The sequence below is a fragment of the Halichoeres trimaculatus genome, unplaced genomic scaffold, assembly GCF_033239565.1.
Source record: "Halichoeres trimaculatus isolate MK-OKI-2021-1 unplaced genomic scaffold, fHalTri1.1 fHalTri1_scaffold_11, whole genome shotgun sequence".
Taxonomy (NCBI): domain Eukaryota; kingdom Metazoa; phylum Chordata; class Actinopteri; order Labriformes; family Labridae; genus Halichoeres; species Halichoeres trimaculatus.
Genome location: NW_027437189.1, coordinates 19,099,891 through 19,121,275, shown reverse-complemented (window position 1 = coordinate 19,121,275; position 21,385 = coordinate 19,099,891). Strand labels below are relative to the sequence as shown.

The 21,385-nt window shown below is 40.1% G+C and overlaps 1 protein-coding gene across 2 annotated transcripts in view; it reads left to right on the top strand.

Moving 5' to 3' along the window:
• The first annotated feature begins 1,980 nt into the window (after nucleotides 1-1,980).
• The window catches only part of LOC141800033 (TOX high mobility group box family member 2-like), an 86,141-nt gene continuing 66,736 nt past the window's right edge, over nucleotides 1,981-21,385 (top strand). For both annotated transcript variants that reach the window (XM_074682491.1, XM_074682490.1), the window contains exon 1: nucleotides 1,981-2,602. In XM_074682491.1, coding sequence (XP_074538592.1) covers nucleotides 2,498-2,602 — 105 coding nt within the window. In that variant the 5' untranslated portion in view covers nucleotides 1,981-2,497. The remainder of the gene's footprint in view (nucleotides 2,603-21,385) is intronic.

Below are 21,385 nucleotides of genomic sequence, written 5' to 3'. Positions count from 1 at the left end.
CTTTTATCCGCTGTGACTTTGAGAAAGACATGTTCAGCGTTTGCTTTTGGGGATTTATCTATGCAAGGTCACACAAATATCACATTCGGATTCTGTTTTGAGATGTTTTTGGGTTTGAACTCACACACCCCTCAGCGTTTCTTTTGTTCTCTCACGCTTTCCTCAAATCAGCCATCATTTCTGCAGGACGAAACCGACAGCCAAATTATCTTATCTACCTTTCATCTTCCAAATTTTTTCATCTGCATCACATTTTATTTGAGATTAAAGTAGGCCTGTGTCTTTGTGCGGCACTAATTGCCATAGAGCTTCAGTAATTAAAGGACAATAAAGCCTTAGTAGTAATTAGTTTCTCTTGTTTGGTTGCTAGCCCATCAATTGTGCTTCAATAATACTGATCATTAGCATGCGCCTAGGCAGTGAGGGATGCTGGGAAAGGAGCCCTGCACACACAGCACTCCACATTCCATTCCCATGAAGCCATGGCACCAAGCCATGTGGTTAACCCTCTGTGTGCTGGGCTGCTGAGTGTGGCAGGCTGTGCCTACCAGGGAGGGGAAGGCCTGTACAGTGAAATAAAGAGGGCACGCTGTAATGTAATAGAGCCGCTGGAGTAATGATCAGCTTTTTTATGTTTTCTGAAGGTTGGAAACATAAGAGCTGCAGCAGTGGGCAGATGCTGCTGTCATTGTTTGTGTGAAAACAATGGTACCCTTCTCACGGTTACATGTTAGTTTATTCACATCCAGGTCCACCTAATGAAGGCCTGTGAGCAGCTCTGCTAATGTGTGATAAAGGGAATATTTTACCACTGTTTCCAATGCTGATAAATCTGAAAACAGATGGAATTAGGTGTCAGAGAGGAGAAAAACAGCAAGAGAATAAAGAGAATTCCTGTGCAGCCACGGTGCATGGATTGTGCTGTAAACTGTGGCATAGTAATAACGCCAGGCAGCAGAAAATGTGCTCCGTTCTGTACTTTGCCTTGACATGATTGAAAGACAATGGTCCCATGGATAGGCCATTTCAACATCAAATGTGCATGCACATCACAGGGCAAGGGTGTGCTATCCATCACATTCAGTGAGCTGTCAGAGGCAGCTCGCACAGCCGCCGCTTCTCTCTGCACACACTTCTGCAACTGCATGGCAATACAAGATTAAACCTCCTCGTGCATGTTCCATTCTGAGCAGACTATATTTTAAATACTTTGGAGCGGGTTCACAGTTTGGAGCCGTTTTTTTCTACACTTCAGAGTAAGTGGTTAATTTTTTTTTTTTCCCCTTAAACATTTTTTTTTGCTTGTTGATATTATTTTGTGACACATTTTAACCAAAGTAACACTGAATTTTAAAATTAAAGCACACAGGGAGAAATGGACTTTATTGTTAGTAAATCTGACTTAGATTTGGGGAAAAAAAGTACTTGTGCTACAGCTGATGGAAACTTAAAATTTAAAAATGCAGGTATTGCCTGAGTTTGTATTTTCTTGTTTGCTTTAAATAAAAAGTTTTGTCTTTTTCTTATTTCCTGATGCTTCTATGTCAGTTGCCCATGGAATAAACCTGGCATACGTTTCAGACGATGAGGAATTGAGATATGACAAGGTGTTAAAGAGCAGGTGTCATAACAGAGACCTATTCATGCGAAGCTCACTGCTTTTGGCTGCGGACTGACTGGCTTTTGTAAATTCAGGTTGTGTCAGCACATAACACAACTGTTTAAGTTTTATTTCTATGCACATAAAAAAAATAAAATACATAAAAACACGGTGGAAGTGCAGAGAGACTCCACGCAGCCTTCTGCTATCTGTTTTGGCACAATAACCCAAATGGAAGCCTTTATGGAGCACTGATGGAAGAAGAGCGCGCTGTATAATGCACAGTCGTGCACACTACAGCTAATCAGAAGCGCGCAGTTGCAGAAAGGAGAACGGTTGCCAAGGCAGCCACCAATCTCCCCTCCCCCTTCTCCCTCCGTTCCTCTTTCCCGTTTATTATCGGCAGAGGTCGCATGGCAGAGGGAAGTCCAACCACTTCTGTACTGGAACCAATGCAAGAATATGCACCTCCATAACAAAGCCTGTATGGAGTCCTGAGAGCGGTGGGAAAACGCAGGCTGTACATTAATGTGCTGCTGTTCAGTCGGTTAAAAGACTTTAAAATAAGAGGATCTAAGTTGGAGGTTTGCTTTTTATTTTTTTCCGGAACAACGGGATACTTTTGCCAACACGTGCGTCTCTCCATGAAATTTGTTCTCTCCGTTTTTGAGTGAGTGAGTGTTTGGCATCCTGAAGAGGACTGCGCATCACCAGAGTTGGTGCCGAAGTTCGGACGCTGGTGGATGTGAGGAAGGAGAGTACCGAGTCAAACTCCACCACTTGTTTTCTTTTTCTTTCTCCACTCTCTCCTGCTCCGGCGTTGTTGTGTTTGCTGAGACAATAGTGAGTCAAAGACGCTGAAAGTGATTTCATGCCTTCAGTCTCGCACAACCTGAGATGGACGTGAGATTTTATCCTGCGCCCCCGGCTAATGTGGGTTCATGCTCACTACCGACTGACCCAAGTTGTCTGAGCTCGTTGGACTATTACCACTCAAACAAGGTAAATTAAACACGAACTGTGTGTGTGTGTCAACGTGCAGTGAAATACTTCATGTCTCACCTGTCTGTATGTGAGCCTGCAACATTTACGCAGTTGCTTTGGATGCGTTTTATCCACGGGCGCACACTTGCTCCAAACACACAGCTGCACTCTCTCAAAGAAAAATGTCAAGTGTCAGCAAGTGAAGTGACCTGAGCTGCTTTTAATTCAGTCTGGAGCGGGACGCAGAATTTGTGTTTAGGCTACTGTTAGTTAAAACTGAAACCTACAATCATTCTATCTTGCTGTTAAGAGAAAAATGTGTAGTCCAACTTTTCCCCTCTCACCAACATGCTTATTATGTTATTTCCCCGGTGAGCTCGTGCAGTTGTGTTTTTGCACAAAGCTGGCATTAAGTGTCCCACCCGATGTGGAATACCAGGGGCTGTATAGAATCCATACTGCCCTACTCTGCTCTCTGCTCCAACATTATCTTCCCTCTCAATGATTTCTCATAGCCTACATGCTTTTCCGCTGGGAGTTCAGCGATTAAATGGATGTGTGCCAGTAATGTACTGTTAATTACTTTGTAAGGAGAAACCACAAAGTCTGCCTGGTACAAGTGATCACTCTTTTCTCTCTCCCTCTCTCAGTTTTGACACCCCGCAGCTTTTTGGCTTGTGACCTGATCTGACTCTATTGCAAGTGCGCAGGTGGCATTTAAAACAACAATATGAATAATTGTAGTTTGACATTTTCCTGGAAATAAAAAAAAAAAAAAAAAAATCATCATCTCCTGGGATAAACAAGCTGCGTTTAGTAATCCTTTTATAAGAACCTGAGGCATGGGGAAAATATTTGGATGTTGTTAATGTAGCTTGTAATAACAGACTAAAAGGCTAAAAAGTAAAGAATGCAAAGAGGAAAATTACAAATGAGAGCTAAAACACAATGTGAGAAAGACTAGAAACAGATGCAAAGCTACCACCATCAGCACTAAAGCCATCTGTAATCACAGAAACAGATCGTGTTGTGTTTACTTACCCTGGCTGTGGTGTTACAAATCAACAGGCTCTGGATGTTGACCCACTGTAGATGAAGTTATAGAGAGATAAAGACGTTTTTGAGTTCCTCTGCTCACTCCTTCAGATAAATTTAACTTCAGCGTTGATAATGAGGGGAATAATGTTTGTAGGAAGTTTGACTTTCACTGTGTGGGCAATGGAAAATCTGTATCAAAGGACGGTACATTCCAGTGATCAACTGAAAAACACATCTCACCGCCTGAACAATAAAAACGTGTGACAAAAATCTTTGCTCAGGGGAAAGTGTATTTTGAGGGCAGAAGACAGGATTTATTTGGAGCACAGCTGGAATGGTGTCCGTATAAAACATTTAATAGCAGGGCTGGTTTACACCTGTGACACACAAATAGGCTCATATAACTCTTCCACACAGGCTATCTTTTTGTAGGTCAAAAGAATTAGGATCATCCGCCCAATGCAGATAATCCCAAGAATATGCTGATATCCTCACACTGCGTGAACCCTGAAAACAAAGCCAGAAGAAATGAATAAAAATATATAAAGTGCTTTCATGAGAGCGAAAGTGACACCAAGTGCTGTCACTGACAGAGGGGAAGTGTGGCATCCCTCAAAATTACAAGTGTTCATTTGAATTATTGAACTCCCCCAAGAATCCCTTTGCTTGAGGGAGCTTTTTCCACAGAGGGGAGGTATAATTTGCCATCATTACACTAACTACCTTCACTGGAAATGGAAATGAGGGCCAGGGGCAGCAGGGATCATTTGGTGTCCTGTTAACACAGTGAACCAGGTCAAGTTCCCCTCCTGTAACACCTGTCAAACTGGCTGAGGCATTAAAGACACGTCTGATTTGTTATAGGTTCTGCGTCTACAGATCAAATTAGCCAGCATGTATTCATTCATCTCTGACACTTTATTTGTCTTATTTTAAACTTAGTAGTGTGGCTAATCATAGCATTAAGGTCAAATGTATTGGCTCAGTTTGGCTTTTTATTAGTGTGCTTTGGTTTGTCTGCTGAACTTTCTACTGTGTTTCTAACTTGAAATTTTTCTTATGGAACAATTTTTATTGGATAAGAATCAAAATAAACTGAATAAAAATAATCTCTTGGTTTGGCTTTTGCAGTATTGAGGTTTGCACTGACTTTTCTAGTATTTCTGCCTTTAAAGAAGTTGTAACCCGAGTAAACATCTCTCTTTTTTTATCCCTGTTAAGTTTACACTGTTAATCTCAGTCACACACAAGTTTAATTGGATATAACGAGCGTGTGTTTGTGTTTTAGCTTAACAGTCTGTTTATTTGCAAACCTGTCTCGTGTGCTGCCGACTCACTCTGTGCGCTGAGAAAAGCCTAGTTAGCGTAATTAGCAACTTTATGTGACTTCTTGCAGGGAACTTGTGTGCTCCTTTTATGCTCAGTTTTTGTCTCGCTGCTCTTTTGAAATTGCAGCTTGTTTCCTTCACAATGCGCTCACATGCCTCAGTCAAGGTACTCATATGATCACAAATTTCTGCCTGATAATTTCTAAAAGTTGCACGTTCAATTAAAATACCTTGCAAAGATATGTGGGATGTGAATCCTCTTTGGGATTTTGTGGCCAGCGTCTGTCATGAACTGCTTCTTGAATAGGTGAATCGCTCTGCCAAAAAAAAATCCCTTCGTGCTCAGGCTGAATTTACTCTGAAGTTCAGCGCTGCGAAACAGAAAAATAGATGAAGAATGCAAAGAAAAAGATGCATAAAATGAGCAGAGAAGGTACTTCAAGTACAGACTGAGATGATTCAGGGAGGTCCATAAATAACCCTGAAGATGTCTACTTCAATACTTTCAATACTCACTTTATTTCGCTCTGAGTGTGCGGCTCTTTTATTACTGTGGCGCTCTCCTGCAGCCGAGGAAAAATTACACAGAACATTACTGTTAGAAGAAGAGCTTTGTGCTGTGTTGATAATATTAAACTGTGCCATGTTTTTATGCTGTCTGCTGCAGGCTGCATGGTTCATGAATACCCAGCTCTGAAAATACTTGGACTTTATTTCATGGAAAGCATTGAAAATATGGAGTGCATCTTAGCTTATAGCACATGTTCAGCTGTAATTGCATTGTCTAGTTGTTTGTCAGCCGCTTTCAGTTTGCTCTGTGAAATGGGAACAGAGTGTCTGCTCCTTTATTTGAATACCTTAATCAAACAGAGCCGACTGCTGCTGGTGCTGAGGTGAGCTGCTGCCTACAGTACAGCAGTGAGCATGGAGTACAGAGCGAGCAGGCCCTGTGTTTATACATCCAGGCCCCACCCAGCTCATATATCCTCCCAACAACTGATATCTGCTTAGATAGGGCATGACTGAAGAGCAGGCTTTGTTAGCTGGTGGTCTCCACTGCCTTAGATAAGCTCGGGGAATGATGCACTCCATTTGAATGGCTTATCTCAGTTTTATTTCATACTAACAGAGCAGCCCTGTGTATGCTGTGCAAGGTTTGATTACATTGCATTAACATTTCCCTCAGTTTCAATCACCCTCAAGTGAAACAAGCTATTGAAGCTGCACAGAGATCTTGATGTTAGTTTTGGCTGCCTGTCTAAGGGTTACTTTTAATACCTTGAGTACTTAACCATGGCTGATAAATTAAGCAGCCTCTGTAAAGCAGGCTGGAGTGTATTTTCACTCTGAGTGGTGTTGTTGCCATTAGCTAATGACAAACTCTGTGGTATGTCACAGAGGCAGAAAGAGAGAATCAAAGGATGAGTGAGAGTCAAATGGGTTGAAGTAATCAGTGGCCCAGTATGGGGACAGTGTGCTTCTGTGAGTGAGTGTGTGTATCTGTGTGTGTGTGTGCGTGCGCATGCTAACTCGGGGCCAGTCAAGCGTTTTGCTGACTACAGAATCACAATCACAATTGCTTTCATAGCCCTGTGCAGAGGAAGGCCATGCATACCACAGTAAGGGCCGGTGACACACAGCGAGCTGGAGCAAAAACAGCCACTAAATCATATTCTCCCTGCCCCGACACACCCAGGAGATTTTTAATGGGGATTCCAACCATTTGAAATCATTTCAATAAAACTGGAATTGGGTCTGACATGGCTGAGTCACAGAGGCTGCATATGGCTTGAAGATTTCTTGCCTTATAATTTTTTTTATTACTTCGGAAACCTTGTGTGAAAACTTCTCAGTCCAAATATGCAAAGGGTGTTTGTATTTGTTTGCACTTGCTATTTTCTGATAAGTTCTGATAGATGTAGACAGAATGAATGAACTAAAAAGTAAATGAGACACATGATAAATTGCTTATCCACTGTTTAAGTACCCACATCCCGTATGTGAGCGTTTGAATGCAGCATTTATACTTTATGTAGCTTATGAAAAAGCCATTATGTGTGCGTGTGTGTGTTTGTATGTGTGTGCACGTGGTGGTAGACATAGTGGCGGGGGGCTACCCACTGGCTAATTATTGGCCCAGGCAGTGCTGCTAAGCTACTTGCTCGTTGGTGGGCACCAGTGCGTCCCCCTCAGCGTCTGTTACCGTAATTAAGACCAGCCGCCCCACTGTAGTGTGCTTACATTAGTCAGCCTGGGCCTTCCCATGGGGCAGTGCAACGGCATTCTCATTCCTACTGCAGAAGAAGAAAGAAAAAGAAACGGCGCTGGCACCTGCTGCAGAGTAGACCCTTGGGTGTTGAGTTAAATGCCGATTATGCTTGTTAATGACTGCAAACACTCAGAAAGAGTGACAGGGGTCAAATCTATTTATCTATCTATCTATCTATCTATCTATCTATCTATCTATCTATCTATCTATCTATCTATCTATCTATCTATCTATCTATCTATCTATCTATCATCTGTTGAGGTGTCTATTGTGTTTTTTTGCTTTTAAACTGTTGCACTGATAAGATTATTTGAGCTTTGTGCTGTTATAATATAAGACCTCTGATGGTATTTTGTTTAGCTATGAAAACAAAGAAAACCTCCCAGAGGAGGATTTTCTACAGCTACTATACACAGTACAGTAAAGATATTGTACATCTAAGCTTGTAAAGAACCCAGCGAGTGTGTGTGCGTGTCTGTGTGCGTGTGTAAACAAAGACTCAAGAAAGACTCTATCTGCCAGCTATTTACAGCCAATGCATTTGATTGCAGAAATGACAAGTTGGTAAAGTTAATGTTGAATTTCTTTCTTCGTTTGAATGGTCAAATTATTGGAATGGTGATTTGAGACTGATTGTGATTTAAAAAAAGATATTTCAAGTTTTCTTTGGTATTCCCACAAGCATTTTATCCCTAATTCTTGACATGTAGACTCCACTTTTTATGGATAACCATGTCAGAGTTGATGGCATACTGTATATACTGATGTGTGTGAGCACATACAGACTGTATGCCTGTCTACATATGTACTGTATGTATGCATGTATGCATGGAAGAGGCCTGGAGCTGGACAAACATTCCCAGTTGTCTCAGCTTCCTGAGGTATGTCCTGTGCAAACACTATGGGCCAGGGCATAAGCTCCATTCCTGGGATATAAGGCTCTTTCCCTCCCTTGTTTTCACTGAATATCCTCTACAAATATTATCAGCCTGGTGTCAGTGCCATGTTTGCACTGTAGCCTGAGGGGACAGTGCCTATAAGAAAGCTCAATTAAAGGTACAACCATAGGCTAACTCAGATACAGTGAGGGAGAAGTTTGAATGTTTTCAACAGACTCTGCCTCAGAAACCTGTTTAGCCTCATTAGCAGGTCTTTGACTTCTAGCCTGAGCGTTGGTGCCTTGATTAGTTCGCTGACTTGCATTGATTCAAACTGTGAGAAGTTTCCATTGGGTTGATAAATCCATCTGATCCTGGATTTGCTCTCCTCCCCCCTTCCCAGGCTGTAACTACTTCCCCCTGTCCCCTGTCTGTCAGGAGCATGTATTTATTATGTGTGACATATTTAGCTGGCAGATATAATTGCTTGTGCAAGGCTGTAATTGTCTGCGACCAATTCAGTCAGCAGAGACTGCAGGAGCCCACAGAGCCACTGAGGTAATCAAACTGTGGCTTGTTCTTCCTCTTTGAGAGCTAATGATGAGCTCCGTGATCCTTTACAGTGGGCAGAGGAGACGTGTGACAGAGTACAGGGGTGATACAGTCCTGCAGGTTATGATATTTGAGTTAAGACATGGGAATCACCTCAAATGGGGAGAAACGTAAAAGCTGCTGGCATTCAGAGATAGAGAAAATAATAGCCATAGATGTCCAATATGAAAATGCTGTAGAGCAAGGTTGGAGACTTATGGGTTGAGAAGAAGCAGAGGTTGCTGTAGAGGAAGGCCCCCCTCTTTGTGCTTGAACCATTTAGTCTCAAGTTGGCCTCAAGCCATTCCAATGAGTGATGTCGCAAAGAAAAACAAACGGAGGAAAGAAAAGCAAGATTTTGGAAATTATGATTTATGGACAGTTGTGTTCTGCTTTCGAGGACTCTGTCTTTCTCATAACAAGGCCTCAACAAGCTCACAGTGGCTCTGCAGGCCTGTTAACACACAGGAAAGGGAAACTTGAGCAGATCTTTTTATAGAATGGTTAATAACGCAGTAGACAGTAGGGAAAACCATGGCCTAAAGCAGCTCACACTGGCACAACCCACTGTGAACCAACTCAGTGTATGTGAACGTTTGAGGGAAAGTGTGTTCAGAAGCTTTTGTGTGTGGCTGGCACCTAAGAGTGGCTGAAAGCACCCACTAAAGAAACGGAGGAAGGAGTACTTTTTTTCACTTTGTTTGAAAAGTACCAGTGAAGCAACAAAACATAGCTCAAGTATAAAATAAAAAGTAGTAATTATAGGGACAAACACTTATAGTTATACTCCCATCATACACAGTCATGGCTGTATGATTAAACCCTTTTTCTTTGTCACACTTTTACATAGATGGAGAGGGCTGCTCTGCACACCAATCACCAAACTTACTTCATAGGTGACAAAGCTTACCACTAACTGTTGATCTGCAGACAGCACCACACTTTCGGCTGCATGCCTTGTTCCTAGCTGTGCATAGTTGTTGACAACAGACTAACCTTGCAAAGTTTGCACTGCACCTCATTCCACATTTCACAATTTGTATTTGAACGTCTCCTCATTGTTGTGTGGCTTTTAATCCTCCAGCCTGTTTACTTCTGGTCTGGCTCTGTTCATAATGTCAGTTTGTTGCCATGGTCAAGTAAAAAACGATCTGGTTTGGACACAGTTTGTTTTATTTTGAAAGTCATTGGGCATTTTAGATGGTTCCGTGCACAACTTCCTGTCTCGCTTGACTCACTTTTTGTGAAACTGACGCGTAACAGCTCCAGCACTCTGCATAAAACTGCGATCTGCCGCAGACAGGGCAGAGCGATTGTTACATACGCTAATCAATTTTTTTGATGTTGATGACTACACAACTATTCAAATATCATTGCCCTTTTTTTTTTTTTTTCATAGCTTGCACCACTATTGATGAACCTTAAAAAATGTCTCTCTGTAAACTAGAAATGGGCAGGGCATGACATCAAAAGCACGCTGTGGTTGTCACTGTCATGTTCATCAAACATGATTGCAGGCGAAGCAGTTCAACACGGTGATGTCATTGTTTGCATTTTTATTAGCGCTTTTTGTAAATGGTTGAATGTGCTGACATCAGTTTACTGTCTCTCTGTTACACGTTGCTCCTCTGGATTTGAAGCAGTAACATGATTCCTTCTCACCTTAGCGTATCTGCTATCAGTGAAAAGTTTGAAAGATATATTTTCACATTTCACATAGAATCTGATGTTGTTCAGAGTTTTGGATACAGATTTAGTATGCTTCTTTAAGTCGCATTTAAGTACAATTTAAAGTACTTGCTCTTAAATCTAGAGGTAAATAAAGCAAATCTTTTTCCATTTCATTTGTTCAAAACTAGAATTTCTTTTGGTGTTGGTAATTTTACTTGCAAAAATAATGTCTGCTTTAACATTCAGCAAATATTTTCACAATCTTCTGAATCCATTTGGTTTTTAATACCATTGTTCAGAACAAGCCACACTCTGCTGTAAATAAGCAACAGGTACAACTGGGACTCTCCCTCAGTGAATGCATCAAGCATGTCATATGCAGGGACAAATGTTTGCAGCAACAGGGCAGGGAAAGGGAGTGAAACTGAGAGATGGTCATGTTTTATTAAGCCTGATAATGCAGCCTAATCTAGGGCTCGGGTTACACAGTGCTTTGTGGGTAATTAGAGATCATGTCGTATGCCAGGCCTGCTGAAAAATTGCACTCCGCCCTAATCCCCTGCTGTCCGCTTTTCACCCGCCACCTTCCTTCTTTTCTCGCTTCAATCTTTGCCACACAAAAAAAACCCTGACATGTCTCTAAATAAGCTGGTTTCCTGACAGGATGAGGCACGAGTAAACAAACATGGCAGCCATATTTCAGGTAGCTAGTCATCAGAAAGTTTCTACCTCGTTGTAAGACACTTGGAAATGTGCTTATGTGCTCAGAATTCAATAAGAGGAAGTCGACAGCGGAGCACTTTGTGGTTTGCTTTGTGGAACTTGTTAGATGAATGACTAATGCCTCCTGGCAAGTGCCCCAGGTTTACTATTACCAAAACAATGGCACTCGATCCAGAGCACCGCAGCCTTGGTGTTCACACAGACACTGAGCTCAGGCTGCTGTTTTCTTTTGAACCCTAAATGCTGACTGCCCATTCATGCAACATCCCCCGAACACACGGACACATACAAAGGAAATTCTCAACTGACACAAGGACATGTTAAGAAAATAAATCAAAACGTCATCTTTCACCATTCATTGTCCTTCATTTTTCCACTGTAAAGAAACAAAAAACTTTTCCATTTGCTCTCTGTCTAAAGTGACCACATGTTTACTATTTTTACATTCATATATTTCTATAATCTGGCTTTGTTGGGATTAAGAGAGGTCCATTGTCTAAGTAAAAAATAACAACTTTACCTCACAATAAAAGATCATGCAGGTGCAAAAAGTGAATGAGTGCAGACTTTAACTGTAACTCACTGGGTTGCATGCCGTGCTTCCCCTTGAGTTTTGATCACGCCTGGTGGTTTGAGCTAAAAATCCCCTTAACATAAAAGAGAGACATGAAAGCAATAAAGAGACAAACCATATAAAGAAGGTATGCATTTATCTCTTCTGTATCTGAGTGACAACCCATAAAACCTCATCCTACAGTATACACAATATGAATCATAGGAGGAAAGTCCATCCGTGAACTGTTTTAAATCTTATCATTATGAGTCCACACGGTATCAGTTTTCTCACAGAGCCACAGCTACAAACAAACAGTAAATCTGTAATTTGCAGTTATCTCTTCTCACATTGAGCCATTGAACTCATTAACCTCCACAGTCTCTTCAGAGCCTTCATAAAAAAATGATCCTTTATTCCAACATGAAGCAGATAAAGGCATAAGGGACATGTGTTCACACTGCTGTCATGTAGGACACAGACTTTCAAACAGCTCATATACCATCAGCCATCACATTTGCATAAAATGTATTAAAATTTAGAACTGAGCTGTGTTCAAAGTAGGGCTTGTTGGCAGAACAACAGAGATTTTACAGGACTGAGGTAGCTAAAAGCTAACTGTAGCTCTCCATCACAATCAGCATTGTTCTGTTAAACACAAGAAAAAATATTAACATTCACATATTTTAGAGTCATCAGGTTGAAACTCAGCTTGTGTCAGTTTGAGGAATTTTTTGAGATGTACCATTTCCTGTTCTCTTGATTTGATTGGCTGAGTGGTCTGTCACTCTGACTATAATATGAATAAAGTACACATCATGCTCATTCTGAGTTTATGCTGAAGTTACAATAAGTTTTGAACCTGTGGTACATAGACTCAACAGACTTGTTAAATTATTCTCCAGCATGTTTTACATTTGATAACTTGGTTCAACTAGAAGAGCACTCAGAGAGCGCAGACCTCCACCAAGCATATTGTGATTGTCACGCAACACTTTAGTCCTACTTTAATGTTATACTCCCTTTCAGCAGAATGTCTGCTACAATTTGGTGTTAGTTGCAGGTTTGTACGATAATTTGTTACCTGACAGTGTTGAAAATTATGATGACCCAGTACATGTTTCATATTCCAGATCTTAGTGTCCAGAATATTGCCAGGATCTGGAACATACTTTTACATCTGTCAGAAATTATGGTGTGTCTTTTGCACAGCAGTCCGACCATTAATCATGAAGTTATATACACATATGGTGAAAACAGCCCGATCTCACAATGATAAAGAATCCTTTAAAAAATCCTAAGACCCGACGTTTATCCGGATCACCTCCAAAATTTAATCTCTTCTTCCTTATCCCATTTGGAATATTTCCTGAAAATTTCATCAAGGTCTGTTCGTTACTTTTCGAGTTATGTTGTTTATAGACAAACAAACAGGCAAACTTTCCCAATAACATAACCTCCTTGGTGGAGTAATCACCGCCAAGACAAATGTTGGGTTGAGATGCTGTTTTGTCTAACAGGTTTGAGTCGTAGTCTCACCGCACCGCAGACATGTAGGAATACTGACTTTTTCTTTAGTACTATTGATAAAACCTTTGGCAAACCAACAAAGACTTGTCTTTAATGTGTTCATAGGGACTGTGATCAGCCACCAATTAAAACTGTTTAAGTTTCAGTGTAATGTTTAAAGACCACTTTTAGGTGATCCCAAGCGGACTTACATAGACTCACTTTACACCTCAGAATTATCCACCATTCAACCACTACACATACACAAACACTTCCTATACAGCTCGAAGGCATTTCATTTCCTCTCCTCCTATGACAACATCACAATATAATGGGACACGGTGTCACGTGACAAAGAGCGAGTACACAGGGCGATCAAACTGCTATCCGAGCCCCTCTCTCTCTCTTTCTCCTGAAGGGCAGAACGGTCAGTTGTTACATAAACTAGAGTTGGTTCAATTACAGAAAAATGTGCTTTGTGTCCTTGTCAGAAGCAGAGTGATGAAGAAGATAGAATATAAGTTAGTTATCCATGTTCCATCAGGATTTTGATAGAATACCTGGCTTTATGTGCTCACTGGATCCACATTGTGGTATTTCATTCAGGTTTGAGTCTTACAGTGAAAAGCCCAAGTCTAATTTTTGTCTAAATGCCCCCTGCAATGTCACCTTACAGGAATTCAGAGGACTGTATAAGAAAAGATGATTAATTTGGAATATATGCAGAAAAACACACCTACTTCCCTCCAACTCAAGGAAGTAACAAACATCATTTGTTTGATGTGAGGCACTGTCATGTTGAATCAGTTCTGGTGAATCTTCCAGATTAAGTCTGTGTTTTGTTTGGGACACATTTTTGCAGAAGGCAGACTGACGAGGTATTTTATTAATAATTTAAAACAAAACTTGACAAAACTTGACAAAACTTGCAAAACTCCCAATTTGTTGCAATTTTGGGGAATTCAGAAGGTGATCAGACACACTGGTTTAGCGTTATCTGTCACAATCTTGTGTCTTGATGAGGGTTCTGGTGTCCTGATAAATGACTGAATGACTCTTCTCAAAGAAGAGTGAGGCATTTAGATGCCAATTTCAAACATTAAATCCTGTTCATAGACATTTTACTTTTTTTTAGCAGTCTAGTTTTTTTTCTAGCTAGAATAGTATTTGAACAGAAAATGTACACACGTTTGCCAGTTGTCAGTACCAGCCTTGTGTAGAACAGCTACTTACTTACTTTTTGACTTACTTTTTACTTTCAGAGTTATGAACAAAGACACTTTCAGGTGAGTGTTGATTGACTTAGCTTAAACAAGGTAAATCTGGCCTGAGACAAACAATAATGTCCCTAAAAAAAAAATAAAAAAAAAATTACTAATGTGGCCATGAAGATGCAGCGGTATAAGAGAGACACTTTTTCATGTTAGGGAAAATATCCATTAAATTAGAAACCAAACTGTCTCTTGAACAGGTAAACAATTCTCTCTTTGCAAAAATATTGAAAGCATTTGACCTTTAACCTCCCTCCTCCAGTTTGTCAACCTATGTCAGATTTCTGGGAGCAGCACATATTGTGTTTTGTTGTTTGTATTCTCATCAAAACCATGTAAAAGAAGCATTTCTGTCGTCTCATTCACACCCTCACAATCAGTACTTCATCTGTGTGCTGTCTTTGTGTTGACCTACTTTTATATATGTACACACGCTGCTGTTTCCAGCGCTACATTCTTAATCCTTTGAGTTTTGTTGTGACTGACCCTTACCCCAGGTATTCACTGTGTGTTGGAGCACATTGCCATGGCACAGTTTTTCAGATGAGCCTGTAATTAAGTCGTCTTGGAGCCTTGAGCTGGGACCAATTTACCACTAATTGTCCCGAGTTTTAATTTCTAATGGAATAAGGGCCAGAGGGAATGCCGCCTAATGAGATGCAGTAACTGTGTGTGTAAGTGTGTGTGAGTGTGTGCTCTTTTATCTGTTTACTGTAACTGTTATTGCCCCTGTGAATAGAGAAACAAGAGTGAGTAAAGCAAGATGTTTCATTTTGATTCGGTTGCCTTGTTTCTGTTTATTCTACAAAGCACTCAGGATGTTTCTTTCTTTTCCAAACCGTCTATTTGCGTATAATGAATCTGTAAATGGATTTAAATTCAGTAACATCATTGATTGTGCACCGACAGCAGAGTCAGAATAAGCCTTTTAGTGATACCTACTCCCTTTTATACAAACTGTGAAGTGCCTTCTCTTAATAACCGTGTGACAGTGGAGACCCGTCCAAAAAGTGAGAAGTGCTTTTGCCCTCGGCACTCGAGTTATTGCTCAGAAAGCGTGGCTGCAGACTGGAACCAGAAAGGTTGTTTACATAGCCTTGGGAGTGTTTGTGTCATGATTTAGATTCCAGGCATTTCTACATCCAAATAAATCAGTTTAGACTTCTTAGGACAAGTAAACCTCCAGCAGAAGAAGCTGACCAGCTGTGTTTAAATTCTGTAAGTTGGTCTTATCTGTTAAGCTGGAACAATTTTGTTTTCAGTTATTAAAGACAAAGGAAGTGGGAGCCAAAGTTCACTCAGCATATGTGGGTTAGAATATTGGCAATAGAGATGTTTATCTTAACAGTAAAATGCCTTGCCTGGTTTGTGTTTGTTACTTTTTGAGTGTTATTCACAGCACAGGAACACACAAACATACAGCAGTCAGCTTGTCTAATGGTGTGTAATGCAAGCAACAGCTTAGGGAGAAAAATAAGGATAATAATTACACAATCAGCTCAGAAAACAAATGACTACAGGAATCTTTAAACACTTTGGTGACTTCACTGTAATTTTTCTACCTTATCTGTGAGTGGAGTTTGCTTTAGCGTCTGACTCAAGGCCCTTCCTCTTATTGTTTCAATATGTCAGAGCATTGTTTGAATGAGGTCACCCATTACCGATCTGGCCTGAGGCCAGCTTGACTTCAGCTGATTTAATTGAATCTACGACATGAGTCAAATTCAAACAAGCAGAGAGTGCTCTGCCATGACAGCCTCATTACTCCACATTAAGAACTCATTTCACAATGCGTTGTGACTTTAGGCTTGACAAACGGTGAAAAAGGATGAAATCAAATAAGTGAGTGTATTTTGGCTGAAGATACTCCAGGACTGAACATATAAAATAGGAGAGCCAAAAAGAAGTCTTTGTGCTATTTTGTGTAAGTTAATGTGAATGCCTCCTGGGTCAAAGTGTTCCCATGTTTGTCGTCTGCAGTAATGGAATGACATTCAATGCCATTTTCCCTCTTAAATGGAATTTTTGTCAAAGCGTTATGAATTTAACCTGCCTTGTCACTCAAGCCAGAGACAGTGCTGAGAGAGGAGAAAATATGCGAATGAAACCTTTCATTGCAGATTTTTACTGTTGGCTGTGAGCAGAGCAAATAATGACGCCTTTATCACGTCTACGGAACAACAAACAAAGGGGGCTTTGTTGTGACATACCACAAGATGTGATATCAGGGAGTATAATGACTTACATTATAACACACATAATATCCACAGCATCTCAGCAGCAAGCTAGCTAGGTTGCAGAATTTCGTCAGCTCAAACCTCAGCTAAATTTCTCAATTAAGCACGCATTCTTTGAGAGCCACATGCAGCTCTGTCCCAGCTCGCGGGGGAAAACGTACAGCAGGCTGGATGTGCCAGGGCCTCCTTCCACAATAGGGAAGGAAATGTTGAGACTGCAAGGTTCTGTGGAGTAGAGATATGGCAGTGTTTGCTTAGGGCTAGGTATCGGGCACAAAAACAAACATGGCTGCCCTTAATGAGCCTGTTTGCCTGCCAAAGGTAAAGACAGCTGTTGTCTCTCGCCACAATGGAGCAGGCCTTGGTGCGGCGGTGCACAGAGGAGCACTCTGCGTCCCCATAGTAACGCTCACCTTGTGTGTACTCAAGAGGGAACTTATTAAGTCCCCTTTACAATAAATAGTGAGTAAAATGTAAATTGTGAAGCCATGCAGCACTTTCATGAGGTCTTACTGTGAAATGAAAAGGTTTATTAAATCTTGTCCTTAGAGCAGTAAAAGTGAAAATCCTTGTGGGAGTGTAAAACGACTGCAAAGCGAGGACACATATCTGACTTACTCATAATGTCAGTGAGTGAGAGTTTAGAGAGTTTCTGTTTGATTAACCAGAACACATGTTAAAGCAGGTTTGAGGGGTCATACACTTCTATTTTTTTGCATCTGTCTTTTGAGACTGATGGAAATCTCTCTCAAAATCTGTTCTGGTGAAAAATAAAAAGTGGCCTCTCAAAGGGACACTAATGCACAGCGAGGAGGCAAAGTAAGGGGCACTGGAACCTGGGAAAGCACTTTTCTCCTCGTATTCAGAAAATTAATACATTCTAGCTGTACCTGTCCGACTGAATCAGCACTGACAGTCTGCTGCACTACAGGGCTAATTTTAGAGTTAAGAATGAGTGGGGCGACTGAAGGTGTTTTGTTGAGCGGAGAGCAGCCGCTAAGAAGCTGTGAATATTAGAAGTCCAACCGTCACTTGCATCACAGTGGCTCTGTTAAAACAAGCACCCCCTCCCTTCAGCCCGCTGCGCTTTCCTGGCATTGTTTACAGAACATTTTCAATGGATGACATTTTTTTCTATTATTGTACTTGTGCCTAACAAAGGGACTGACAATGTCACTGATGACTGTAAGAGTTTTCTGATGAATAAATGAGAGTGCTGTGTAAGGATTTCTTTTTAATCAGACTTAGTTAACTTAAGTTCAATCAGCAACGTGCATAAGATGCTTCAGAAATGAAACTTCAATTTAAAATGAAGAATGAAAGTATAAAAATGGTTCACTTTGATGATTAAGAGAAGTCTCAGTCGTCCTGTAGCAGTGATAAGACCACTATGAAAGAGTATTTTTATTGTATCGATGTGGATTCATACTGGGTTACTTCCACTTTGCATCTTGAGTTAAATAACAACAATGAGACTCTAAATGAGGTGTTAAACATTTTATGAAACTAATTTAAAAATAGGATTATGTTTTGAGCTTTAAGCCTGTTATTCATCAGAAAAGTTAACATGAAAACAAATTCACAGTTTTGTGAGAAAATATTAACAATAAAAGCTATGATTACAGCTCAAAGTACATTATTGTTTCAAAGAAATTACCACAGAAAAGTGAACTGCTGCTGCTTTGTAACCAGGTTTACAACATCCTATGACCACAAATGTGACACCACAGGTCTGGAACTGTGACTAATGATGTGAGTCATTGGCATTTTTTGTCCTACATTTTTTTATGAACACCATGTGAATGTTTCAGATGCTTCAGAAGTCCTGAATAGATAGATACCGATTTTATTTTATTTTTATTTTTTTATCAGCTGTGATGAGATAAGCCCCTGGTGTCAAAAACATGTTACAGACATGAATAAAGTGAAGTTGGTTGAAACTTATGTAAAAGGGGGTAAAAGGTTACAATAAAGATATTTAAAAAGTCATATCATCAGGATTATTTATTAATTTATTTTTATCAGTATTATTTTTTTATTATTATTTCATTGAGTTTTTTTTTTTTTACATTTTTTAAAATACTTTATTTATTTATTTATCTTTATAATTATTATTTTATTTATTTATTTATTTATGTATTTATTATTTTTTATTTTATTTTTTTTTATCTATTTATTTTATTTATTTTTATTTTTTTATTTTTTTTATTTTTTTTTTGGGGGGGGGGGGGGGGGGGGGGGGTTCAAGAAAAGCTTAATTTACCTCTACATAACTTAACCTCTATTTTATAATAAATCATAAGTCTTTTATCCAATCTGGATTCACTTCTTCGCCTCACCTGTGACCTGAAGTTACTAGGCCTGATTTCAAGTTTTCTGTTTGATACCCGAGTTCATATCGGTTGCATCTTGACTAGATGTAACTTTCACCTTAAATAAGCTCTTCCTGAAGAACTTAGAGACTCATTTTAAGTTAGCCATTACTATTACAACTGTGTGCATGGTTAATGTCATGCCTTTTATCCTAAATCATAATATCTCTTGGTCTGTGACATTTGACGTGCTGCAAATCTCTCCCTTTAGCACATTATCTCCTCTGTTTGTTTGCTGCAGAGTCTTTCAATTAAAGAGCATGGCCAGATTTTGTTTTCAAGTGACTCCCCAGAGAGGCAGCAGAGGAAATGGCTTAGCACATCAGACACATTTGTCTTCTCTGCTTAGTTACCTTGCAGGGGAAGATGGTGATACCCATTTCCTCCATCTAATGTGTTTGCTTTACGCCCGGTGCCAAGTGTCAACATGCAGCTTCTTGACAGTCATTTTTCATTTGAAGCAAGCAGCTTGGTTAAGGAAGCCAATGTATTATATTTTTGCAATTCATCCTTCTTTTATCATCAGGTTGTTGTTTTAAAGGTAGCCAACTTCTGCCATGTTTAAGGTTAAAAGTGCAATAGTCGGAGATTATTACTTAATAGCCTCGACTGGCTGTTGATTGAGAATAAAAAGCCAATTAGCATAATAGGATATGGGACATAATGACAGAATTAAATGAGTGTGACAGACACACAATAGGCCTACTCTGTCATCGCCTAAGCCCAGCTCGCTTATTAGAATTAATCTGGCCTGATTAAAAATGCAAATGGCTCAAAGTCATTGATGGAGTTTACATGTTTTTATAACATTTAACTGATTTAATTACATGGAAAATGAAATGGTGGGAAGTGCGAGTGAATTTTTTTTTCTGCCGTTACCCTCGTGCCACGGAGAGATGAATATTCTCTCATGCCAGGAAGAGAAGGTAATGAGATTAGTGCTCTCCGTCTCTCTTTCTCTGTTTCTCTCTCCGTCTCTGCCTTTCAGATGCTGATGGTTTGGTTCATCGAAGCAAGAAGAGCTGTTTTATTGTTATCACTGAAAACATTTTATCTTGGTCTCTGAAGCACCTACTGTATTGTGTGGGCTGAGGAGCTTCACAAAATTTAAAGAGTTTCCTCCTACAGTGTATCATTTCATAAGGCTGCTTTAGCTAGGGGGAGACCTTTTCTAATTCTTCCTGCTATTGTTTTTTGGTTCTCAAACAGCCATGCACAGGAAGTTTCAGAGGGTTTTAACGGACAGGTTTAATTGTCTGAGGCGTAATGACATGCTGTATTGCCTGCAGCCTGTTCTGAATGCACAAGACATGCTTTGACGTTTTACAGGTGAACTCCAGGAAGGTGTTTAACTTTGACAGAAATCTGTCACAATACGTGAAAATAAAAGCCAACACCTTTCCTTGATTTACGGCGAAATTCAAGTGTTTGCAGACATAAATACCTGAGAGCACATTTTGCTGTAAACTCAAGATGAAACACAGAAAAAAGTCTCTTCATGGAAAACTTTGACCTGTTAGAGTGACAGCAGTCAGCTTCTATTTCGAGCCGTCATGTGAGTAAAGGTGTTAGATCATATACAAACTGTGTGCACCTCAGATCTGCTGACTTGAAACATGCATGTTCTTTTTGCACCTTTTCTGCTGGGGTTGTAAAACCTGCTAGCATGTGGTGGACATCCTGTGAGGGCGGAAATTGATTTAGCCAGGTTTGTTTGTTTTAGAGTGACAGGCGACATGCATGCAGACTTGTCGTTTGGATGGATGTATTAACATTTTTATAGCTACTATTACTTAACAGTTGATTCAGATTTTGGTCCTTATACACCATTTAGTCTGATTTTTATCTCCCTGTACATGAATATCTAAAATCTGCAAAAGAAGGTGTTTGGAAATGGTCGAATGATCTGAAATTGGCCAGATGCTCTGTTTTGATCTTGATGTTTCTCCTCCGCCCACCTTGCCTTACATCACCGGCAGAACTGTTTTACAATGTCTGATACACAGATGCCAACCTGTTAAAAGCTTTGAGATTGTGAACATGCTGCGGGGGGAAAAAATCTTTCATTCAAAGACCATTTATTTTGTAGGAAAAAGAGACATACAGACGTTAAAGTTTGTGTTGACAGCACAGGATCAATTCCAACTGTGTGTCCGTACATCAGCTCAATGTGTTGAAATGGAAAGTATGCTATCGATCTGTGTGCATTAGTGCTCTACAGTAACATAAGCAATGAGTGGCAGAACAAAAGAGACACTGTGAATCAAACTAGAGGGAGTGGTGCTGCACAAAGAGGACAGTGAACTTCATGCAGTCTATTGGCATTTCATTGTTTATCATTTTAAGTCCCAACGTATATTT